The sequence below is a fragment of the Perognathus longimembris genome, chromosome 18 (genome assembly GCF_023159225.1).
Source record: "Perognathus longimembris pacificus isolate PPM17 chromosome 18, ASM2315922v1, whole genome shotgun sequence".
Lineage (NCBI taxonomy): Eukaryota > Metazoa > Chordata > Mammalia > Rodentia > Heteromyidae > Perognathus > Perognathus longimembris.
Genome location: NC_063178.1, coordinates 13,366,211 through 13,393,224, shown reverse-complemented (window position 1 = coordinate 13,393,224; position 27,014 = coordinate 13,366,211). Strand labels below are relative to the sequence as shown.

Here is a 27,014-nt window from a genome sequence, read left to right as displayed (position 1 = left end):
TCTCAGTCTCAACACAGGTTAGAATGGTGGACATGTGACGTCAAAAGTTCCTATCTATGCATGGGGAAGAGGTCTCCAGAACTTTCTTGCCCAGGCTGGCCTTGAAATAGAAACCTCTAATTTCAGCCTCCCAAATTAGCTAGCAGGAGGCATAGGCACCCAGCTTTCAATTCTCTCTGATTTCGAGTTCATTATTCAGGATAGAGAATTCACAGCACACAATACCAGCCTTATACTGTTTGGTAACTGCTAAACTTGTTTGACAAATGTATAATACTTGTCATCATTTTAGTTTTTAACTAACATAAATATATTAAAAATAAATAAAAATTCTTCCCAGAAAAGAATACAGATGGAATTTGGATACAAATTATTTTAAATATAAATTGATCATTTGCAAAGACCTCAGCTGATGTTCTTTCAAACAAAGCAGGCAAGGAAGACACAGAAATATATATGTGTGTCTGTATAAACATCTGTAAACAGGTACCTGTGAGCTCAGAAAGGAAACATGTACATGTAAAAAAAGTACCTTTCTGTTTATACTCTCTTTTTGTCTATGGAAGTTTTGTTTCCTTCTGCCCATTCTTGCTTAAGATCATATTATCACAAAAACAGGAAAATGGATTTGCTTCTACCCCTCCTGTTTTATAAAAAGAGAAGGAAACATATTTGCAAAAGTGCCAAGTCTCTGCCTGCCAAGTTTCACCCTACAATGAAATTTTCATCATTGGTTATTATAAAATCTTGGAAAAAGAAATCAAAGTTGCATAACTACATCTTATCATGGGAGAAAAAAGTGAGGCTTACAAATAGACTGTGGTGCCAATACTGAGCACCATACTATCTAGCAAATCCTAAGTATTAATGCATCAGGTTTGTCAATAAGCAATGCAGTAACATTCCTCCTCAATATATCTTTTTCTTATTAAATAAAATACTACTAATTTGAATACAAATTGGTAGAAGCCTATGTCACAAAATTTTATAATATGACCAACTGTTGTGTGTGTGTGTGTGTGTGTGTGTGTGTGTGCTGGTACCAGGACTTAAACTCAGGACCTGGGTGCTGTCCTTTACCTTTTGGTTTTTTTCCTCAAAGCTCATGTTCTACCACTCAAGCCACTGCTCCAATTTTGGCTTTTTGGTAATTAATCGAAGATAAGAATCCCATAGCCTTTCCTTCCCAGGTTGGCTTCTAACCACGAACCTCAGGTTTCAGCCTCCTGAGTAGCAAGGATTAGGTTGTGAGATTCTGTTGTGTGACTTATAACCAGCTATCTACAAGCCAATGGTATATCCAAAGCCTGGGCTATCTGGAATTTATACACAAATACTGTCAAAGAATGGGGGCTTTTACCTGTTCCACTGACATGGCCCTGGTCTCTGAAGAATGGGTCGCATCCACATAGAACCCAGCTCCAGCTATGATGTGGACTCCAGTCTGCTCTGCAAGCCACTTCAGCACCTTCACATCCCTGTTAATCCCTGTGGTTGTGTTCTCCACCAAAGCCCCGCCACCCTTAGCCTTGAAGTACAACAATTCTTCCTTTACAGCTTCTGTCTCCTGATTCAACCAAAGATTCTCTTTGTGGGAATATGGATTCTTCTGGATCCAAAATAGATTTTTCATCGTGATAGGTTCTCTAGAGGCAGCTTCACGGCATGGAGGAGGTGGACAGTAAAAGTGGTCAAAGGTCATTGTCAAGTGCTCATGGGTCAGGGTGCGGCCCAGTTTGCTTGGTTCCACAAGGCCCAACACGGTTTGCACTTTCCCACTTAAGGGAGACATTTTGCATGGCACCACCAGAAGATGCTCCGACAAGAGTGATTTCTGGAGGGAAAAAAAAGAAAATGGTAATCAAAAAATAGAACACATACAACATTCTGTCTGTATGAGTAAAAGGCATAAATTGAGGAAGGGAGTCAATCAACTGGAGATACAACCTCACTTACTATCCTGACCAAGTCAGCATCTACCTTCATGAAGCCCTGAATAACAGGTGTGGTAGGTGAAGGTCCACAGCCCTTTACACTTCCACTGGGTTTTCCTGCCTCATCCCAACTTCATCTGCTGGAAATACTTTTTGCAGTGAAGTTCACATTACTAGTCACCTAAGGTTGGTGGCATAGTTACAGCTATGCTTTCCTGGAGAATTCCATAATAATCATGTTTTCTTTTTTTAAAGTCCTCTTAATACATAATTTACATTAAATTAACTGGTATTAGTAGGTAGTATCTCAACATTTTTCAGCTATATTACATATACCAAAGCTACTAATTACTTCCACAATTCATTGGCTATGCAGGTAAAACAAATTAGAGTGCTAGAGAAGCAAAAAATAGTGGCAGGCACAGTGGCTCATGCTTGTAATCCAAGCTACTGGGAGGCAGAGATTGGGAGACTCATTAGTTCTAGGCCAACCTAAACAAATAACTAGTAACATCTCATCTTGACAAACAAGCAGAGTGGGGTGATACACATTTGTCATCCCAGCAGTATGGGCGGCAGGAATGGGAAGGCTGTAGTCTGAGTTCAACCTCCAGCATGAGTACAATACCTTATCTGAGAAATAAGTAAAGCAAAAAAGGTTGGTGAGTGTGGGTAAGGTGGAAGGCACCAAATTCGAATCCTAGTACTTCTTCCTCCCCCTCCCCTCCCCAAAGCAAAGCTTAAGATGAGATTGCTAATTCACATGGCTTTATGGAGGATATTCCCAAAGTAATTGGGGAGGTTTGCATACCCCCCCAATTAATAATTATTATGGATTAATAATGAAACAACAACAAGAACAAATGAATCCTTCATTTGAAATGGTTTATTGTGTAGGGCTCACAGAAAGAAACAATTAAAAAAAAAACAAAGTTTAGTCATGATGAAAGTAACCATGATATTATTGAAAGAGAAACCAACTGTCTCTAAAAGAAAAAAAAAAAAAACAACCCAGAGACCTTTTTCTCCTCTTTGTACTGTCTAAGAAATTAAGTAGGTACCAAATTTCTATCAGGGACAAACACAACCCAGTACCAGCACTTCTCTGAATAAGTCCATTTCTAAGTGCATAGATGTTGCTGATACTGAAAAATGGGCTGAAAGCACATCCAAATACCAAGCACCAAGAGCAAAACTTCCATGGGAAACAGAACTTCTGTAGGATTCCAGCCACATATGCTCAGGGGATGAAGGGGAAACTGACCTATGACCAATAGTGGCCTTCAATCTTCTCAACTTGTTCCTACCAGAGATATCCAGAAAACATTACTTTCCCACATTCCTCTGAAGGGCTAATCACATACATTAGATTAAATTAAATTAAAGAGATACAGAGGTAATACCTGTGTCTGGCACACAGCTCATGTTCAACAAATAGGTTTGTTAGGATAGTTCTAACAAGTTCTTAGGCCATTTCTAATCTTCGGATGGACTGAGAGAAAATGACTTGGGAAGGCAATGGAAACAGTTGTAATGTGCAGAGTGTAATACATAGAACTGGACCAAAACAAAATCAGAAGTCAGTAAAAAAGAGTTAAAGAGTTACAGAATTATAGGACAATGAGTTTTCGGCTACTGCAACCACATTAAATGCAGGCATTTGAGATACACTGGTCCACAAAAGTGGTCAACTTAGACTTTTGCCAGAAAACTTTGGGACTTTGTGGCTAATGGGGCCATTGTGTTTCATATGATGGTGTTCTTCTGTAAATCATACCTCCAACAGCTAGATCCTTCACTTGGTAGTTGTGAGGAAATATGGTCAGCTCAGAGAATCATTACACAGCTGCCAGACATGATACAGGGTAAAATTATTCATTGACAACATTTCAAAGCTCTTTGTTCAATGCCTTAGTCCTTGTCATTGAAAGCCAAGAGTTGTAGTTTATTCTTTCAGCTGGGGAAATCACAGTGCCATTAATAATGGACTCAACTCTCCATATGGGTTAATTGGCATTTCCTTCCTTCTGGCTGATGGAGATACAGATGCATTCTGAAGACCACAGAGGGGCCAGAATTAGGATCAATTGATTAAACACTCCCACTTTTACCAGCGAAGTACCAAGCTGCATATTTAATTGATGTGTAGTTGAAAGAGCAACGTGGCACATTTCAAGCTCACAAGCTGTGTCTTTATGAAAAATATCACTTAGGAAATGTCATCCCTTGTGGGAAGCTCTTCTAATGCTCTCAGACAGAGCTGCCTGGCTTTCCTACTATCACATACAGTGCAAAAGCCACACTTGGAAAAGGAGAAAAGATGAACAAGCAGACTGCAGCCTATTCTGCTGCAAGCTGGGATACATCTTTGAGTGGAGTCAAGTATGTCTCTAGAATTAATGGTTCCTAGGCTAGGAAGCCCTTTTCTGCTTGTTTTCAGCCTGGAAGATGTTCTTTTCTCAGGATACAGGCAAGTAGCTATTGATGACCTTTCACCTCAGAGGTGAGAGATCATAGAACCAGGAAGGAAAGGATGGAGGATGACAACCAGTACCAAATTTATGTAGATGGGAGAGACCATCAACAAGAATGCATCTGGCATTTTCCAGAGCATCTATATATATATTTTTTATAACTACACAGACCTTCCAAGAAGCAAGTGGAAAAACGGATAGCTGGAAATATAAACATGTTTGACAAACTCTTTAGTAATTCAAAATGAAATATGAATAGTCTAAGAGGCAGGAGAGTCTGCAATTACTAGGTCAACTGGGCCAAAGGAAACAACTATTCCAAACTTGATTAGGGCTAGAATAAAAAGAAAATACTAAGAAAAAGACACAAGAAGAAAGTGAGAAGACAAAAAAAATGCTACTACAACCACACATCTGAAATCCAGAGGGAGTAAGTAGTATTTGTCTGTGGTTAAAATACATGCATAAATTAACTTTTGTAAAATAGGAAGCCTGCCTGATACGTGAAGATTTGGGAGCAGAGACAATTTTTGTTTCATTTCCCTGAGATTCTGCCGTAGCTGTTTCAATCTGGATGTACACTTGATTATTCTATCTATCTAGGTTGATACCCATTCCAGTTGCATTTCACATTTCAGAAGGAGAGCTCTCAGAACTATGAATACTTTCCATGGGAATCAATGAGATTTCTTTTCAATGTAATATCCACTACCCATCATCCTCTCTAGTTAGTCATTCTACTCTTCTCCTACCTGCCTCTGAGGCATTGGTCCTAGAGCTGGTTAGAAGTGCCAGACTTGCAATTTGGATGTAGCAGTCAAATTTAGTAATTTGATTTTTTTTTTAGTGAATTGGATTTCAGTTTCATTCTCTAACTTCTCCCACAACTGTAAAAGGCTAACCCCACTCAGATTCCATTTCACTCATTTCTTTCTCTGAACATCCTAAGAAAAGAAGAAAGAGGCAAAGTGTGCCAGGAGAGACAGGTAGGATATTTCTATAATCTAGATAAAAAATCAGATGGCTTGGTCTGAGATGACAGCAGTAGGGACAGCCGGAAAACAGACGCAATAAGAGGTAGAGCAGATGGAACTTTCTAACTGGACTTGCTGACTTGTGAATGCTAAAAAAGTATCCTTCAAATAAATGGCCCAAATTCATCAGTACTTCCATATATTTTTTTCTTATGTGTTACATCACACAGCAACAGCAGCACTGTATAAACACTGCACTTATGGCTGACATTTGATTTGTAACAAAAATATTTTTAAAACCAGTATAATATTTCCTAAGGCTTGTTTGAATACTTCCATCATATGTAGGTTCAATTTGATGGCAGGCCTTTTCCTTAAACAGTGTGTAACAGTGTGTTCATTGAACCACAGCAACTAGACACCAGGATTTCCTCTTATACCTAATCCATACCTTCCCAAGGGTCCAGAGATTTATGGCGAAGTGGTTCCAATGCATGCAGATTTGTAACTTTTAATATTTTAAACACTGTCCAAAAAAAATCAGTAACCACACAACCACATTTAAAAGAGAAAGAAATCCAACCATTTCAGCCCAGAGCAGTAACAGGACCCAGCAAGTTCTTTAAAATGTGACAGAAATAAAACAAAATGGCTCTGAGATGCAAATGAGTAGCGTGAGTCTTACATCAACAGGAAAATGGTAGCTTTCATTCTCAAGCTTTTTGGTTGTTGTTGTTTTCATTAGCCTAAGAAAGTAGATAGATAATTAAAGCCAATAACAGTAACAACAATATTAACAATCCCTAAAACAACACCCATATATTAGAGATCTGACTTGTACCTTAATTTGATTGTTCAGATTGGATAACAAATGGGCCATCTGGTCAACCTTTCCCATCCCTCACAGACTGTATGAACTTGGTAACTAACACTAGTCAACCAAATGAAAGCATATTGAGAGGAAGTCAGGGGCCAATGTGAAAGAGATGAGACTGAAGAAGGAAGAAAATAGTATCTACACATATCACAATGCAGCATTAGCCATTGCTGTCTATAGTGCCATACTAGCGTCAGGATTAGTGCTGTCAAAACATGTCTGGATGATTGACATTCATTTTCTTTGAAAAGCCAGGTCTGATCTTAGACCCTCTGTCTGGTTCTCAGAAGTTTCCACACTCACATTGTGGAACATTTAAAGTAAATGTTTGATTTCCCCACTTGCAACAGCTTTGAGAGAAAAGCACACATAGAATTCCTAGACAGAACAGTTACAACATTGTTTCCTTCACAAAGCTTAAGAACTTGGAGTCTGTTTCCTTATCTGTGAAATAATTTCCTGATGACACCATTGCTTCTATGATATCCTTTAACTTCAATTTTCCTACCAATGCAATCACTTTATTTACTGCCGTACTGCAGATTAAAGGGTGGAACTCATGGCTAGTACTTGCTAGATAAGTACTCTACCACGTTAACCATGACTCCAGTCCTTAATCATGTAGCTTGTTTTACAGAGTCTCATGATAACATTACAACTATAGCCTCCTACTTTCGCTTTCTGAGCAGCTGAGATTACAGGTGTGAACCACCATGCTTTGCTCCCCAGTACTGGGGTTTGAACTCTGGCTCTCATGCTTGCCTATTCAGCTTGCACATTACCACTTGAGCCACACCTTCAGCCTGAGTTTCTGCAGGTAGTGGAGATAGTCTTGCAGATTTTTCTTCCTTGGGCTGGCTTCAAGCTGCGATCCTCTGGATTTCAGCCTTATGTGTAGCTACAATTACCAGTATGGTTCACTGGTGCCCTGGTAGTCATGCCCAGCTTGTTCTTGACATAAGATCGCACAACTATTTTTGCTCAGGTCTTGAAGTGAAGTCTTCCTATATCAACTCCCAAATAGCTGGGATTATAGGCATCCACTATCATACCTAGCCCCAGTGAAATATATTCCTTAAGAATGGCTTTTAAAATACATATTTTGCATACATGTGTTATATCCATATTAATGAAATATAGGAATGTGAACTTCAGTTTTGGGTCCTGTAAAATTTTGAAGCAAACTAAAGGAGGGAGATGTGGCTTAGAAGAACCTGAATCTTAGAGTCTTGGTCCATTATATCCTTACTGAGCGATCAGAAAATTTTTCTGATGTGTTACTTTCCTCACATGAGAACCTGAACAACGTCTTCCTGAACCAGCACAGAAAATTTGAAATGGAAAGTGAAGATAATGATACATCACAGCAAACATCTGGAATTATTATTATGCATCCAACTTTGAATTATTATTACTTTTTTTAACCAATATTTGCTTAGTATTCCCTAGGCAAACTGACCTAAACTTGTTCTTTCTAAAAACTAACCATAGGGGGTTGAAGTTTATGAATCAAACAGAGGCTCTAATTTGCTTATAAATGAATTCCTTCGCTTGAGGCCTGTGATGGTTAAAAGTAGATTGACTGTTGCAATTGACATCAGAACTCATTAGGCTTTTGGAAATGCCCACTGAAGTGATTAGAGCTACAGGAGGTCCTCATTATCCATGGATAACTGGAACTGGAAGTGTCTTTTTAAATGAATGTGCTTACAGCAGTGTATTAGTCTCCATGCATGGCCTCCATTGAACCTGCTTTCCAATATTCCTCTTCTTGGGCAGCCCCTGTCTCCGCCCCCTGAACCTGAGCTGGGCAATGACTCACTGTAATCAAAAGCATAAGGCAGGAGCCAGGGAAAGTTAGTTTAGGATGTAATCTTTGGGTGCATCATCCACTTTTGTGCTTTGGGGAACTTGTGCTGCAGTGTAAGAAGTCTGCCCTACTCATGTGGATAAGGAAAAGGCCCTGGCCACTCCATGGAGCTGGGCGATCTCAGCCGTCCAGGGTCTTCCACTGAGCTCAGCCCTATGGAAGCTAACATGCATGTCAGTGAGCCATCCTTGATGTACAACTGACTCCAGGCCCAGCTTACAGGCAAACCTGGAGAGAGGGGCTAGTCCACAGAGCTGTGGCAGTTTGAAAAAGTTGTTTGAAAAGTCTGGTGTAAGGGTGCCTCTAAGTGCTGAATGGAGTTAGTGTTCTCATTAAAAAAAAAAAAACAAACCCAAAGAACCTTCTCATCCCTTCCACCCTATGAAGACACAGCAAGAAGACAAATCATTTATGAACCAGGAAGATGCCAAATTGATAAGGCCTTGGTCCTGGAATATCAGGCTCCAGAACTCTGACAAATGGCAGTGTGTAAGCCACAAAGTCTGTAGTATTTTGTGATAGAAGCCTGGATGGTCTAAGACAGGTGGCATCCTATACAAGATAAGGGATAAAGAGGCCAACATTGAAAAACTATGTAAATTCTCAAGGGTTGGGAAAAGCTTTCAAACTCTAATAAAATGTTAGGAAAATTAGGCATAATTATACATATGTCACGATGCCCTCACAAAGAAGAGTTGGGTGTTGGATTTTGTGGAGAGGTGGGAAGTTTTCCTGACAAATTGATATTATAGTCTTTATTTAATGTTTGTATCAATGATGAAAATGATTAGCCTTACCAATGTTTTTTGAAGATAAGCTTCTCTCTCTCTCTCTCTCTCTCTCTCTCTCTCTCTCTGTGTGTGTGTGTGTGTGTGTGTGTGTGTGTGTGTGTGCAAGCATGCATGTGTGTCAATCCTGGGGCTTGAATTTGGGGTCTAACAGGTGCTGTTCCATAGCTTTTCTGCTCAATGCTAGTGCTCTGCCACTTGAGGCACAGTTCCATTTCCAGCTTTTTGGTATTTACTTGTAAATAAGAGTCTCACAGACTTTCCTGTTCAGGCTGGCTCTGAACAACGATCCTCAGATTCCAGCCTCCTGGCTAGCTAGGGTGACAGGTATGAGTCTAGAACACTCAGAAAGACCACTTTGATCCTCTTCCTTTTCTACTTTAAAAATTTAATCAAGGTCTTCTACTAAGCAAGTTACTCGGTGGCTTGAGGCCACCTATGCTGCTTTCTCCTCTTAGGCTGCCAAGGGTCTAACTCTGTCATCTCCTTTGACTTTGCACAGCTCCTCTTCCATCAGCCTCATGTCAGCCTGTATCTTCATTTAAGGTTTTCAGTTGAGCTTCACAATCTATTTGCCTCATATTACCTGACATTTGTGAATATTTATAGCTGTTACCGACAGCTGAAGGAAAAGATGCTGAGAAGTTAGCCAGGACTGGAGGTTGATTATTAGAGATACAGGAAGGACTTAGATGAGAACCATTTCTTGATTGGCCAGTTCATTTATGCATAGATTTGGTTTATCTAATTTCTTGGAGGTGAATGAGGGCTTCTCATGATCCCATCATGTAATGATATTCTCTGTAGACTTGCCTCCATTGGGCTATGAGCTTTGTCAGGGTAGAGTGAACTGGGGATCTCAATGTCTATTTAGTTTTTTCTTCAGAAAAATAATCTAACATTTTAATGAACTAAGTACTTGAGATGCCTCTGCAATACTTTTATGTGCATTTAAGTGGCATACTTTCTGACTACCCTTTGTTCCTTCCTTCATTCCTTCCTTTCTTCCTTCTTATTATTCCTTCCTTATTATTCTGTAATATAAGAGTGTTTCCTTGAGATAGCTTCATATATGCACACAAGGCACTTTGAACAAATTCACCTCCTCTACCATATTTCCACTCCTCCCCTGTCCTCATTACTTATATAGCATCTAGCATTTGGTTTGAACAGAAGAAGTAAACAGTTCATATCTTAAAGAATAGAAGAGCCAATAGTATTGTTCTAAAATGAAGAAAAGATAATTAGCTTTAATGCTGAAATTCCAAATGGCTTTTCTTTCTCTTTCTTCCTTCCTTCCTTCCTTCCTTCCTTCCTTCCTTCCTTCCTTCCTTTCTTTCTTTCTCTTTCTTTCTTTCTTTCTTTCTTTCTTTCTTTCTTTCTTTCTTTCTTCCTTCCTTCCTTCCTTTCTCTCCTTTCTCTTTCTTTCTCTTTCTCTCTCTCTTTCTTTCTTCCTCTCTCTCTCTTTCTTTCGGTGAAGTTTGTAAGTGGGTCAGACATATAACATGTGAAACTGTACTCCAAATGCCACCATATTAAAATATCCTAAAATGATTATATTTTTCTTCCATGTGCAAACACAAATGTTGCTGTAAGCTTTGACTTTTTAATGAAAATGTAAAGGTTGTGTATATAAAAGCTGTTCATAGGTGTGAGCAGCTATGAACTAAGTCTGTCTCCCTTTTTCTTTTTAACTGATACATAGAAGTCACACATACTGATGGGACAGCATGTGTTGTTTTGTTTATATACACACATACACGCACAGTAATGTTCAAATCAAGGTCATGATATCTATTTCCTCAAAAAATTTCTCTGCACTTGTTCTGAGGCTTGAACTCAGGGCCTGGGCACTGTCTCTGAGCTCCTTTTGCTCAAGGCTAGCACCCTACCCCTTGGGCCTCAGATCTACTTCTAGCTTTTTGGTGGCTAACTGGAGTTAAGAGTTTCATGGATTTTCCTGCCCAGGTTGGCTTTGAACTGCTATCCTCAGATCTCAACCTCCTGAGTAGCTAGGATTCCAGGTGTGAGCTTTCTTTTTCTTTTTGAGACGGTATTTAAAACCCAGTCTAGGCTCAAACTAAGGATCCTCCTCCCTTAGCTTCCTTACTATGCAACCTTACTAGGCTAGTTCATGCTTTGTTAGTGGAAACATTCATAATTCTTTTTATACTTAAAATATGTTATTATCCATAGTCACCCTTCAGCACAATAGAACACCAGTACTTCTTTTTCTTCCTAACTTAAAAGACATTAATAACCTTTTTCCATCTCTTCCTCCCCCCTCCTCATGTCAGCCTCTGGTAGCCACCATAGTACCTTCCAAATCTATAAAAACAAACTTTAAGGGCTGGGAATATGGCCTAGTGGCAAGAGTGCTCATATACATGAAGCCCTGGGTTCAATTCCCCAGCACCATATATATATATATATATATATATATAGAAAATGGCCAGAAGTGGCGCTGTGGCTCAAGTGGCAGAGTGCTAGCCTTGAGCAAAAAAGAAGCCAGGGACAGTGCTCAGGCCCTGAGTCCAAGGCCCAGGACTGGCAAAAAAAAAAAAAAAAAAACCTTAAAAAAACATCTATCCAAAAAAAACCCAAAAACATCTATCAATTAGAGCCTGCTATACTGATCTTTAAGTGCCTGGCATCTTTCACTTAATTGAATAACCTTACTCTACCCAGTTGTTGCGAAAGACAGAATTTCATCCTTCCAATGGCTGAGTCATATTCCATTGTTGATATGCTCTTCATTTCCTTTACCCATCTATCAGTTGAAAGCAATTTAAGTTATTTCCATTACCTGGCTCTTGTAAAGAGTGCTGGAATGCACATGGATATTAGATATCTTTAAGGCTTACAGATTTCACTCTCTTTGCACAGATTTCTGGTCATGGGATTGCAGCATCATAGGGCTGATACATTTTTAAGTTCTTTGAGGAGCCTCCAGTTTGTTTCTCCTTGCTGGCTGGACTGATTTATAATACCAGAAGCAAGGTATGAGACTTGCCTTCTCCCTAGTTACATCTATACCCTTGTGTAATATTCATTCTAAGTGGAGTAAGGCAGCATCTCATTGTGGTTTTGATTTACTTTTCCTGATAATTAGTTGGCTACCTTTCCTAATAATTATTTGACTATTTCTTGATGATTAGTCAGATTGGTTGGCAATTTGTACTTCCTTCTTTAAAAAGTATTTATTTAGGTCCATTGTCCATTTTAACAATAACAGATTTTTTTTTTGTGGGGCTACTGAGTTGTTTTCAGTTCTTTCTATATTTTGGAAATTAGTCCCTCGTTGGATGCATAGTTTGTGAATATTTTCTCCCCGTCTATGATTTCCTGACTGAGCATCTTTTTTCCAGCTCGATACAATATCACTTGTTAATTTTTGCCTGTGTTCTCTGTGCTTTTGAGATCTTTTTTTTTTTTTTAGTCTTTGTTCCAAAGTCCTTGATGCATTTCTCTTACGGTTTTATTTTTCTAGTTGTTTCACAGTGCTGACTTTACATTTGGATCTTTGAATTTATGTGGAGTTTTAATTTTTGTTTATGCTGAGAGATAAAGGTCAAATTTCATTCTTCTTATCGAGATATACAAGTTGCCCAACACCGCTTTTTGAAAAGACAGTAAGTACTCTTGCCAATGTGGTAACAGCTTTATTGAATCCTTTTGCTCACAGGTGTGTGAGCTCACGTCTACACTTTCCAGGTCATTCCATTGACCTGTATCTCACTTTATATCATTCTCATGCCTTTAATTGTTATAGTGATACATGCAGGCATATTATATTTGTAGTACGTTTTAAATTCAGAGAGCTTAATGCAACCTGCTTTGTTCATTTTAGGATTGTGCTTCTCAGTTCTATGAGGTAAATGGGCAATTTGATAGGGATTGACTTGATAGTGTAGATGGCTTTGGGGAAGCATGGGAGTATTTAATAATACAGATTCTTCCAGTTCCTCCAAACATGGTATATCTTGAAAATATTTTCCATAGAGGTCTATAACTGTGTCTAAATTTGAAATAGCTTCCCAATATCCAAATACCAAATAACCAGAGCATTTACTTGGAATTACTGACGGATATGCCTGAACACACTGTAAGGGAAAAGAGGTCACATAATTTCAGTTTTGTATGAATAGCGTTAGCTAGTAAATGTATTTAAAAATGTCTATACCACTTAAGACATTTAATTTGTACTTGCAGCACAGGAAATGCCAAATAACCATGTTTAATTTTTCATGAATAGAAATCTACTTTCACATTCCAGGAAAAATAAAAGCTTTCCATTTGAAACAGCAAGTTAATCCTTAGAAACTGGTAGAGCTACACACACTGTGGGGATCCAATAGAAAGAATCCACTGTAAGGGAATTACAATGAATCTGGCCACTCCAGTGAGTAGTTTGTGAAAATAAGCAAGGTTATAGTGGACCTAGTAATGAGAACATAGGCTTCCTTTATACAAGGCTGGCAAAATTGAAAGCTTTCCTAGATTTTAGAAAAAAAACACACGGCAATGCCATTCTCAGTCATAAAAATGTTATCTGCCTATAGGATCTGCCTTAAATTAATCTCTAGATGTACATTACAAATATTTAAGCACAAAAGTTTCAATATGGGCCTTATTTGGAACAACCACAAGGATATCTTTTTTTTTTTTTTTTTGGCCAGTCCTGGGGCTTGGACTCAGGGCCTGAGCACTGTCCCTGACTTCATTTTGCTCAAGACTAGCACTCTACCACTTGAGCCACAGTGCCACTTGTGGCCTTTTCTGTTTATATGTCACTGAGGAATCGAAAGGCTTCATGCAAGCTAGGCAAGCACTCTACTCCTAAGCCATATTCCAAGTCCACAAGGATATCTTACAGGAGAATATCTACCTCTATGATAGAGCTTTATGTGGCTGTTCACATTGTCATTTCAAAGGATATTTCACGACATAGGTAGATACTCTTGTTTTAATATGTGAAAAAGCAAAATGTAAAACTACTTTAAGTATGGTAAATTTACACAGTGTATGTGTGTATGTATGTATGTATGTATGTGTGTGCATGTATATATATGTATATATGTTGAGCTTAACAATTAGACATTAAAATGTTAGGTTTACCATTGGCTGGAAGATGAAATAAACATCTGCTTTTTTTCTTCACTGTGATTGAATAGTTTTCTCAGTTTATCTATTACATTCATAATCAATGAAAGGAATAAAATGGAAAAAGACCAAGGTTACTTGATCAATGGCTTATACTAATGTCACATGTGAAATAATCAAATACAGATTTTGAATCTCTGACCTGATGTAAAGAGGCAGATAAAGATTCATGAATTTGAGTGTGATTTAATCATCTATTATCATGAAGTTGCTCATTGCAATTTGCCTGGGATTTCTTTTTCTTGTGTGAGGACTTCAGACTAAATGCCACATTGATTCACACTGACTAAATTCCAGCCGTTTACCCAGTCTTTCATGGAATGATTTGAATTCAACTTGACATGGAAGTGCAGGGCTTCAGATGGAAGCCCAATCATAATTTTGGAAAGGCTTAGAATCCTGAATAAAAGTTCTCATCCAGGACTGGGAATACGGTCTAGTGGCAAAAGTGTTTGCCTCGTATACATGAAGCCCTAGGTTCGATTCCCTAGCACCACATATATAGAAAAAGCCTGAAGTGGCGCTGTGGCTCAAGTGGTAGAGTGCTATCCTTGAGCAAAGAGAAGCCAGGGACAGTGCTCAGGCCCTGAGTCCAAGCCCAGGACTGGCAAAAAAAAAAAAAGTTCTTATCCAGAGCCCAGTCCCAGAACTCAAGCCCCACAATTGACCAAAAACAAACAAACAAAAAAGCCAAAATAAATGTCTTCATCACAATCAAGCCAGATAAGAGCCAAGATCCCAATCAAGTACACTTCTGTGCAGGATTAAGATTAGAGATGGGGGCTGGGGATATAGCCTAGTGGCAAGAGTGCCTGCCTCGGATACACCAGGCCCTAGGTTCGATTCCCCAGCACCACATATACAGAAAACGGCCAGAAGCGGCGCTGTGGCTCAAGTGGCAGAGTGCTAGCCTTGAGCGGGAAGAAGCCAGGGACAGTGCTTAGGCCCTGAGTCCAAGGCCCAGGACTGGCCAAAAAAAAAAGATTAGAGATGGAAGTAAGAAGATTGTTAACATTACAATTTATAAGAAAGTGTCATCAAACTGGGAACATGGCCTTGTGGCAAGAGTGCTTTACTTATATACATGAAGCCCTGGGTTCGATTCCCCAGCACCACATATATAGAAAACGGCCAGAAGTGGCGCTGTGGCTCAAGTGGCAGAGTGCTAGCCTTGAGCAAAGAGAAGCCAGGGACAGTGCTCAGGCCCTGAGTCCAAGCCCCAGGACTGGAAAAAAACACACAAAAAAGTGTCATCAATTATGAGGTGCAAAGTGTAAAATTATGCTTGTAAAGGAAAAGGAAATCCAGTAAAAAGCTATTTTAAGTTAGGATACACCACAAAATAATTGTTTTGTAAGGGTGATGGGGGAGGAGGAAAACAAAAAAGATAAAACAAAAATAAGATATTACAAGTTTGATGACTATTTGTTGAGCACCTATGAAGTAGGATGCTATGTTGGGCAAACAGAGACTATGAGAGATACAAAGATAAAAGACTTTCTTATTATCACTTTGAAACTAAGGACCAACAATGTTACCTTTTATTCACTGACAATGCTGTCATTTACTATGTGCCAACTTAGGCCTCACTGTCACTTACAGCACTTCACAGTTCTTTCTGTGAATCCTCAATAATGGTGCTGGGTTCATGTTACATGACAAAACTGAGGCCAAGAAAAGAAAAGAAATTTGTCACCGGTGGGAAGGCTTTCATTGAAATTTGAGTAGGCTTACAGAATGTCAAAAGTTGACTTCACATTTCTTTTAAGATTCATCAGACCATGATGACAATGACAATTGTATCCTTACTGAGTGATTGCTTTGTGCTAAATGCAGCAGTTGTTAATTTATATGGGTGATTATATTTAGTCCTTAGACCGATTTACATGCCTCCATTCCTCCTGATACTTCACCTACAAGTGTCCAGGTTAACACATAAACCCATTAGTATCAGTTGTCTCATTCATGGTGACTTGGATTCTATATCCTACAAATCTCACCTGCTTAGCTTCTCTTTAATTAATCTTTTCATCTATTATCTCCAGTGAGAACCACCATCTTGGCAGTGGTTCATGGTAGTCTTCTCGTCCACAGCTGGGTAGCCCCTGACACTCCTCTGTCCTCTTGGTCCACACATACTGAATGGCCCAGCCTTCCCTGGGTGAGTTTATACTTCTTTGTTCTTGTCTTAAAAAATCCAACCCACTCTGACTTTGCCTTCCTCTTCCACCACCATGATTAACTTCTACTGGCTCTTCTATTGGCTTTAGCACTGTTTCTCATTTGATGCTTTTTCCAATGCTCCTTCTTACACAAATAATCTAGGCTGGGTACCAATATTACCTGTGTTTATACCATTTAACCTTGAGCATGCACCTCTTCTGTGTTATGTCTCTCCCTCAGGATTTGATCTCTATGAGGGTAATTTCATGTCTTACTTGTCGCTCAGCCCTCTGACCTCTGAAGCACCTGGCATAAAGCAATTCATACATATGCACTTGCTGCTTATAACAAAGACTTATTCTACAAATGACCTGTACAAAAGAAAACATACCATAGAGAATGCAAACACCAAAGCAAGAGCAAGGAAATAACAAACAGAAGTAGAATCACAGCCAGGAAAGAACAACATAAGGAGAGTCCACAGAGGTGTACAGCTGTTAAGAAAGACTTATACATACTTTTGGAATATTAAATATATATGTGGAATATTAAATATATTTCTGAAAGTAGAGGACTCTCAGACATGACACATTCCCTCCTTCAATGGAATTCCCCTGAATCAGAAGAGCTAAAATTACTTGAAATCTTTGAAAACAGATCCATCAGAATTTTAGCATGACAGATTTTTGAGGCCATATGTATTTTTTAAACTTTTCATATCTTCACACTCCATGCCCTTTGAAAACAGTAAATGACACCTCTTCATGTATCCTTCTGTGCCTGACACGGTGCTCCATGGGAAATTCATATCCTGTTTTTATCAAACTTTCCTTTACTAAACACGAGAATAATAGCAAGTGACTTAATCTTCCAGAACATTCCCTCTCTGAATTAGTGGAAGCTGTATGTAAATCATAGAATGATATATAACTAGGAAAGTGGCATCCACAGCTATTCCTTTATACATAAGAAGTAACACAGATAATTGCTCTTAGATTAATATTTTCCATATGTAAGCCATCCATACTCCTTTCCTTGTAAAAGCAGTTTCATTTTACAATGATCTTCCTTGAGTAAGAGACCTTTTGTGACTGATTCAGTTGTATGAGTAATAGTGTATCTCAAAGTTACTTCCTATCAAATCATCTCAGGTGCTTTTTATTTTGAAGACTACACAGTTAATTCTCCTCCAAGGAGTCTTGCTTTGGCTGCTTTGCTTACTCAATTCAGCTTTATAGGGATCCAGTGCCAGGTATGTAGTTTTAGATTGTTAGACTTAGTCTATTTGTGGTGTTTTTTTTTTTAAAGGTAATTACAGATAATTAGTTCTGTTCTCTCCACCCTTCAGTTCCACACCAATGGGACATCATTTTAGTTACATGCTTGCCATCAGCTTTCACTAGTCTTGAAATCCTAAGAAAAACTACCATGATTTCCATACAGATCAAAGCAGTTTGGCATTTAGTTCTCAGCATATAAGAAGGTAATCTAAGGAAGCCAGCAGAAGTAAGTTTGTCCCTTGGAAGCTAAGCAACACAGCTAAGCTAGCACAAGCAGAACCTTCAATGAGAGATTAAGTTTCATATATTAATGGGACACTTAGTATGTAAAGTAGTGCAGTGGATATTAGGGAGAAGATACAAAGTAAATATCCTAGGGGATCCGTCAGGACAACATTCCCCAACACTGGAGAAACCAAGAAGGCTTCGTAGAGGAGGTGACACATCCAGGTGTAAGTATATAAGGGGTTATGGGCACTGTAAGCAACATGGAGGGGCTCACTGCATGTCTGGTCAATTTTTTTTTTTTTTTTGGCCAGTCCTGGGCCTTGGACTCAGGGCCAGAGCACTGTCCCTGGCTTCTTCCCGCTCAAGGCTAGCACTCTGCCACTTGAGCCACAGCGCCGCTTCTGGCCGTTTTCTGTATATGTGGTGCTGGGGAATCGAACCTAGGGCCTCGTGTATCCGAGGCAGGCACTCTTGCCACTAGGCTATATCCCCAGCCCCATGTCTGGTCAATTTTGACAAACACTGACATGGTCAGGCTGTGGCATTGTATTAGGATGGCAATAAATGGGCAGTAGGAGGTGGGAAAGGCTGAATGGATATTAAGAGGAAACTGGAGGGTGAGGTAGGAAGCCAAAAGAATTGTTCCTCATTTCTCAGGGTCTTCAGAGCAGAAGTAAATTTCAGAGCCCAAGCCTAGCTTGGATAAGGCATGCTCATGTTTTCGCCCTGTAACATGTCAAAGTATTGCAACGATCATCCTCTAAAACCAAAATTGCCAAGTTGGATTAAAAAACAGCATAACTAGAACACTTAACTGGCCTAAAAAATGTACTACTTATTGATGGAAAAAGCAAAATCAGAATACTTGAATGGAGAGTTCATAACTGAGCTCTGAACTTTCTCTCTCACATGCACAAGCCACTATTAATATAGCATTGTAGGAAGGAATATGTCTTCATAAAACTAGAACTGTAGGGAAGCTAAATTACTAATTTCATTACCTTTGAGAGATTATAGAAAATCAAAAGTGTTATTTACAATAATATTGCTGGGTGTTTCCCTGAAGAGCATAAGACACTGCACATTTTAATTAAATCTCATAATGTCCAGGAGAAGTAGGCAAGGAACAAACACCAGACGAGTCATCAAAAAGTATCCAACAGTGGAAGAATGGACTGTAGGATGTACTTTGGGATGAAATTCACTTTCATTATTATTGTTCCCATTTCACCAATGAGAAAAATGGGGTTATTATTTAGACAGGAAAGAGGGCCTGCATTCCATTTTCACGAAAGGCAGAACACACAGCTGTAGGCTCTGGTAGCATCCCCTGGGAAATCTTTAAAAATAGTCTAACAACCATGACCCCCAAGAGTCTATCTACACTTATTAATAAACACCTAAAATGTATGTCAAAGAAAAAATACATCGTATTTTCTTATATAGGAATACAGGACATGAATTTCAGTGCAGTATGGTAATTCCTTAGTGTTGATTAAGTAGTTTATCAAGAGCTTGATTGAGTCCTTCCATAAAGGGGAAGTTTTTATCTGTGCTATAATCTTTGTTTCCTTAAGATCCAGAAAGGAGTGGGCAATGGTCTAGGCTAGATTATTCAGACAAAACAGTAGAGAGACTGTACAGGTTGCCTGTGTGCCCTAGGAATTCACATGTTGAAAGCTGGGCCCTTGATGTGGCTGTGTGAGAGGTGTTGGGGCCTGTACGAGATGAAGCCCAGTGAAGGGTCCTTATCTCAATGGGGGAACAGCCCCTACGCCCTTCCCCGGGACCTTGCTCAGTTCTTACAAGAGGGTTGTTATAAAGAATGTGTCGTGCCCACTCCAGTTTGTCTGGCTTCCTGTCTCACACTTTGTCTGTCTCTCTTACATGTGATGAGAGAGATGTCACCCGCTTCTGTAAACCTCCAAATCAATAGCTCGGAAAATCTCCTTTCTTTACGAAACAGCCAGCACCATGTGTTTTATCACAGCAACATAGTCTATAGATAAGAAAACTGGATAAGTCCTGACACTTGAGCCTTCCCTTAGGATATTGGTACAGACCCTTAAGTCAGATTCTAAAATAACAACAACACAACACCACCAAATTATGTGCTATTACAATATATGATCTAGCTTACAAAACAATTCTATTATTATTACTCTGTGTGTGTGTGTGTGTGCGCGCGCACGCGCGCGCGCCTTTTTTGTTTGTGAAGGGCTTGAACTCAAGCCTCTCACTCTGGCTTTTTGTTCAAGGCTGGTGCTGTTCCACTTTCAGCTTTGTGCTGGTTAATTTGCCATGAGAGTATCCAGAATTTATCTGCCTATCTGGCCTCAGCTCTCAGCTTCTTACAGGCCAGAGGCACTGGTGCCTGGCCCCACGCCATCTTTTATAGAGGATACCAAAGGGCCCTCCTTAGCTATGTTGTCAGATTAGGATATCACTCAATCCTACCTGCAGACAATACAGGTGTGGTTCTCATGGAAACAGACGCCCAAATGTTGAAAAAAAAAAACATATATAGATACATGCTATTGTTTTAGATCATAATTTATGCCCATTAAGGACTTAAATTTTAAAAAAAGAAATAGAAATGCTACAACAAAACCTTATGACAACAACATTCAATTGTAAAGAGAGATACAACAATCTAGAAATTGCTTGGCATTGTACAGAGTACTTGAACAATGGGAACACAAAATCGGAAAGCTTGTTGAGAATTTGTAGAACCTCAAGCTTGAGAAAACATGCTTTAGAAACAGGTGTTATTAACAGATCCAGAAGAAAAAAATCAAGCTGAGACCTTGCCTAGCCCTAAGAGAGTATGGCACAAGGATCTATGCTGGAGGAAATATTAGTATTTGATGTACTAGAAGGAAGGTACCAAAAATTTCATGGCTCTTTTGGAAAGCTGATTTACTACAAAGGGACCAAGGACAGTCTTTAATAATTGTGAGTGGAGAAGTAATAACCACTATTTCCTAGTCTTTGATACATGCTCAAATGGAATGCTCATTTCTCCACTGAAAAAGACTTACATTAGAAAAGTTCCTACCATCAAATAACAAAAATTTTAGTGAATGTAAACATATATGCACATAAATACAAAGGGGAATTTAACTACTTAAATTTCCTCATAAAAATGTGCTGTAAAAAACACTTCAAACTCTGTGTCTAGTATAGTTACAATATACAAGGAAACATTTATACTTTATTTTAACCATTGGTATTGATTTCTTCTTAAGATTCTGAAAACAAATCAGATATTTAAAATATTATTCAATATAACTGTTTAGGTATATAGGCATACAATTATCAAACAAATCTCTCATAGTTTGAACTATTCTTTAGCAATCTTGCCAGTATTGAAAAGACAACAATTTTATTCTCTTTTTGGTATTTGCAATCTGAGTACGTTTAATAGTAAATTTTCTGGATAAAAGTAAAGATATTTTAGGTCAAATCACAAGTATTCTGTTAAAATATACCAATTATTAAATATTAGTCAAGTAAGGTATGGCTCTGAATTTAGATGAATGGTTTTATAAGTAGGTGAAATACTGAATATTCTTATTAAATAGTAAAATGTAAATACAGTGAAAATATTGTCTCAATGATAAATATTATTTGATGCTATTTTTTTTAATTTGGGAGAGATCACATTGGTTCCTTTATTCCAAGTCTTTACTTCTTAGATGCTAACTAACACTGACTCTTCTATCTTTTTGTACTGGTACTAGATTCTTTTATTAACTCAGAGCCTTGATCCCTACCCATAGTCCTTTTGGCTTTAGGTTATTTTTAAGACAGGGACTCAGTTTTTTGCTTGGCCATTCTGAGACACCTATCCTTACCTCTAGGGTAGTAGAAATGATAGGCACATACCCTCATGTCTTACTTACTGATGGAGCTGGGATTCCTATACTTTTTTTACCTGGTCTGGCCTTGAATCGAGATCCTACTGATCTCTGCCTCCTGAGTAATTGGGATTACAGAAATGCATCAGCCAGCCTAGCCCGAATCCTTCATCTTTTGAAAGTTAGACAACCTACATTAGAACCCAGTCTCTCAAATGGTTGGTCTAGTGTTCCTTCTAGGAAGTATGTAGCCATTTGCTATAAATATCATACAGTTCGTTACCATGGTCTCCATTAATATGGAAATGCTCTTCAGAAGATAGCATTACTCATTGATGTAAAAAAAAAAAAAAAAACTGAGGCTAGGCATTTCTGGAACCATCCATTCTAACCCCACTGTTCTCTGGGTGGCACAAAGCAAATCGCTGGACTGCCTAGCTCTTTCCTTCCCTAATTATAAAAATAAGGACTCCAGCAATTTAGACTTCCCTACTTAATTTGGTTGTTGCAAGAAGTGATCATAAAAATAACTCTAAAGCATACAGCATAGCTAAATGCAAACTAAATGTTTAATAACAAAAACCCATCCCAACTATATTTAAGCTAAGGAGCAATAACCACTTTGAGTCATAATGAGGAAGGAATAAGTTCTGCTTCAATGTGTCCTCATAATGTCTGACCAAGCGAATACAATTGTATATCTCACTGGCCTTACAGCTCCTAAATTTTCCTAGTTTTTTTTTTTTCCTTTTTATCATCTGTCTTCATGTTTATCTAAGCCAGGTAATCATTATGGATGAGGGCTAAATGAGAACTTTCTGCTTTCTCAAAGGCACCACTAATTTTAAAACAGAAAACAGTATTAGGCAAGTACATCTAGTGTTGCTAATAGAATCTGAAGAAATGGCCATGAGTTTATTCTGTAACAAAACTGGCAGAACAGCGTCTCCACCAAGCATGGCTCCCTAACAGGAGAAGGAGGCCTTCCCAGGTGACATGCTAAATTGTCTAGCATGAGCTGACCTTTAAAAACAAACACAAACTTATCAACCAGATTCTCTTGGATAAGAAATAGATCCTGCAACCGCCAGGGGTAGGGAGAATCAATAAGCATGTTTTAGAGTATTGTAAATGCAAAAAAACTATGAACAACAAATGGGTATATTATGCACAGAGACAGTCTAGGGGCTTCGGTGAATCTCAGTGGTGGAGTGCTTGCCTAGCATACACAAGGTCTAGGGTTCAATCTATAACCACAATGACACCCACACAGTTCGAGAGCAAATTCACAATGATGCTAATATAGATCATCTGTAAGGGGCAGAATTTTTTCTAACAATTTACAAAACCTTTTCTCTTTTGGATTACTTGTACCAAATATGGATTCATTTTGATGGATATAAAAGGTTGCTTTTCATGCAAGAAAATAATTTTTAGTCTCTTCTATTAAAGGAAGTCAGATATGCTCACATCAAAAAGGATATAAAGCTAGAAATGTTACTTTGTGGTAATAATAGGAACTGGAGTTAGAACCAGGCTGTTCGAGCCAATACTAGGTACCTTGATAATAGCTGCATGAGGAAGCCAGTTTGATCTAAGCTTTTCTTTTTCTTTCTTTTCTATTGTAAAGGTGATATACAGAGGGGTTACAGTTACATAAGCAAGGAAATGAGTACAATTCTTGTCAAACATTGTTATCTTCTCTCTCATCTTCTCCCCTATCACTCCACCCTGCCCCCCGCCAAGTTGTGAAGTTCATTTCCAGCATAGTGTCATGTGCGTATCCCTGTTTCATTGGTTCACCCTTTGTCTCACCAGTCTGTGATTCCTCTTCTCTTCTCCAAATCAGATAAACTTATATACAATACAAAGGGTACAGGACTCAAAAATGGTGACAACAGGGGGTAAGTTAAAAGAAAAATAAAAAAAAAAAAAGAGAGAGAGAAAGAACTGCATACAGTACACTAAGAAAAAAACCCTCTTGTTTCCCTATCTTGTAGTTCATTTTGATTAGCATCATTTTATAAGGTCATGTGTGCATAGCTATTGAGCTATTGTGATCCTCTGCTAGGACCATCCTAGACATACCCAAATGAATCAAGAAAATGTGGTGTATATACACAATGGAATTCTGTGCTTCCACCAGAAATGGAAAGACTTGGAACAAATCATAGGAAGTGAAGTAAGCCAGACCCAAAGAAACATAGGCTGCATGGTTTATTTTTCTTTCTTTGCAGGTCCCAGGGCTTTAACTCCGGTGCTGGTCACTGTCCCTGAGCTATTTTGCTCAAGGCCAGCACTCTACCATTTAAGCCACAGCTTCACTTCTTTAGTAGTTAATTGGAGATAAAGAATCTCACAGCCTTTCCTACTCTGGCTGGCTTTGAACTCGATCCTCAGATCTCAACCTCCTGAGTAGCTAGGATTACAATCATGAACCACCAGTGTCCGGTCTTATATGAGCTTTTCTACCTACTAAATACAGAGCGCAGAGTTACGAGTGATTTCTAACCATTTCTAAGCTCAATCAGCATGCTTTTTTTTTTTTTTAACCAGCTTTCATTTCTGAATTGTATGTCTCCGTCTCCAATTTAAACAAGCACCGATTTCAATGTTTAATTACAATTTAATGTAACACACATTCAAATTAGCATTTAGCTTTCACATCACGGACGTGCATCCAAGTTATTGTGTCGTTATAATCTCATGTTATAATGGCTTCATAATGCAAGTCCCTGCAGGGTTGAATTAGTAGTTTCCTATGGTAATCGGCCGTCACTATAATATCATAATCACATCAGCACGGTCCCCACATGCTTCTGCTGCAATCATTTTGACATTGTAAGAGCTTTTTAATAGTATTAGCACAGATTCTCTAGAGAAAATCATCTCATTGTCACTGCATTACCATATAAGATTAATCATGATGGAGCCAAGTTATTGTGATCAGAGAGATTTTAAAAAGTAAGGTATACCCAGCAACAAGACATTTCAACTTCTCAAAAGGCTAATGCCTAGGTCATTTTATAACTCTTAATTGAACTATGACGTCAGACATCACGTGACGGTGACATCACTTTTTTCTTTTCATGTGTTCACTAAGGACTCCCACAACAGTGATAAACTAGATCAGTAGCTTTGTGTGGTAGAGAAATAAACATTAGGAATGGTCTCAATATTCAAGGAGCTTACAATTTACTCAGGTTTATAACAAATAATGCCCATTACACAGGGGATTATAATAAATATTCTTAGTAATACTCTATTAATTCATTCACTTATTTATTTATTTATTTATTTATTTATTTTGCCAGTCCTGGGGCTTGGACTCAGGCTGAGCACTGTCCCTGGCTTCCTTTTGCTCAAGGCTAGTACTCTACCTCTTGAGCCACAGCACCACTTCTGGCTTTTTCTGCTATGTGGTGCTGAGAATCGAACCCAGGGCTTCATGTATACAAGGTGAGCACTTTACCACTAGGTCGTATTCCCAGCCCCCAGTAACACTCTTAATAAATTACTAAATGTTATTAAATATTCTTAATACATATTCTTATTACGCAAGGCACTCAAAGGTAACAGATGTAACCTAAGGGGAAGAATAACCAAGCAGAGTTTTCTTGAAGAATTCTGTGCGTGTGTGTGTGTGTATGTGTGTGTATGTGTTTGGTGCTGATGATGGAACCCAGAGCTTTTTTATTTATTTATTTTTGCACACATGTGGCAAGTGCTCTACCACTGATCTCTACCTCCAGCCAGAAGAAATGTTTCAAGAATTCAGTAAACACTTAAAGTAAACATGAGCATGTGAGAGAAATGGAAGGCATGTTGCCAGGTTTTAAGTGTCTGGATGGCACCGTTGTACTTACTACTTCTGAGAGGGATGTGACCTGGCTCTCCAGGTAGACATTGCCTTACCACCACTCAAGAAGGAAGCTACTGGCAGTGCTATGGACTGAAGGTGAGTAGATCCCATCACACCCCAACATGAGGCTTAACTTCTGATGTACCAGAACTGTGGGTTTGAGATGGTAGAGGCAGCTATCCTGAGGAGATGAATGGCATTCTTGTGGGGTCTGCTGTCTCACAGGGCCAGGATATGCTTGGCCCCTCCCTGGCCCTTGTTTTTGATCCCTGAGATTACACGTTCCTTCCACTCATGCCACCTATTTGCCGTGGTGGGATGCAAGTGGGTGGCATGCAAGTTTGTATTTTCTGCCACCAGAATTCTGAGCCAAACAAACTTTCTTTGGTTATATCTTCACAGCCTCAGGCATTCCCTCCTAGCAACACAAAAACAAACTAAGAAGCCTCCTCCACTGGGACCTCTACAGCCCTCAGTACATACACAGCCTGAGAGGTGGACCTTGTTCCTTATTGTTAAGAAGCAGTAAACCCAGGAGCTGAAACAAAGAAATTCTTGTTGAGAAAAGCACTGCCCAGCTCCTAAGAGTCTGCTGCATTTGCATCGAGTAGTGGCAACAACAGCAGAAAATGACTATCGTATGCTGGCTCTACGGCCATTTACAGAAGCTGGCAGGGCTGGTACTCACTGCGGGGGCCTCTCATCTTCTAGCATTCTCTGTGATGTCACAGGAGAATCACAAACAGATCGGAACCCACCAAGATCTTCTCCCTGGCTCGATGTTTAAGTGAGAACAACGCCATCGCCAGCATGTAGCACCGTGCCTGGCCCAAGGCAGGCATTCACTACATGTTTATGGATGGATGAATAAATTAACTTGGCCGGGAAGAAGGCATGGGACTCAGAGATGCTTAAGGTTTACAGATTTGAAATATATCGTCTCTGGTAGCATTCAGCAGTGCAATACATAACTGGCAGTGATTCTTGTACTAGTGAAGACTCTTGCCTTCTTGGTTGGGGCTAATTAGAGCATGTTGAGGGACATGGGTGGCCCACATTCCTTTGCGCTGATGGTGTGGGCCTGGGAGACCTCAGAAGTTCTTCAAAGCTCTGGTTTTCCAAAGAGAAGTAATAACATTTCTAAAATCAGTGGCAGTAAGAATAAAGACATGTTCTCTTAGTGTTCAGAGCTCCTTTCACCAACAAGCTGTGGGGCAATATAAACTGATTACATGAACAAAATTAGCAGGTCTTCCTTTGGAAGATATTTTTAACTTCACTAGGGAAGTTGTTGGAGCACTTCCTAGCTTCTCTGTTGATTTTCTGTTTACATGAAGTCCAACTCTCACTTCTTAGTTTATTCACAACAGGAACTTAAGCTTCATGCATTTCTCATTATGGATTGATATAAAAATGTGCAATGAGTGTTAAGCTTTTCTTACTTGACGAGACAAAATTACAGATGATAAAACAAGAATTTGCTGGACACCAGGGGCTCGTGCCTCTAATCCAAACTATTTAGGAGGCTGAGACATAAGGAT

General features: G+C 39.0%; 1 protein-coding gene across 2 annotated transcripts in view; it reads right to left on the bottom strand.

The window, feature by feature from the left end:
- Pter (phosphotriesterase related) overlaps nt 1–27,014 on the bottom strand; it is a 63,457-nt gene that overhangs the window by 23,164 nt on the left and 13,279 nt on the right. The window contains exons 1-2 of one of the 2 annotated variants that reach the window (XM_048367982.1): nt 6,068–6,092; nt 1,361–1,834 (exon numbers count right to left, since the gene is read on the bottom strand). In XM_048367982.1, the coding sequence (XP_048223939.1) occupies nt 1,361–1,792 (432 nt within the window). In that variant the 5' untranslated portion in view covers nt 1,793–1,834; nt 6,068–6,092. Of the gene's footprint in view, nt 1–1,360; nt 1,835–6,067; nt 6,093–27,014 lie in introns of those variants that run through there. The other variant, XM_048367983.1, reaches the window with a different exon arrangement.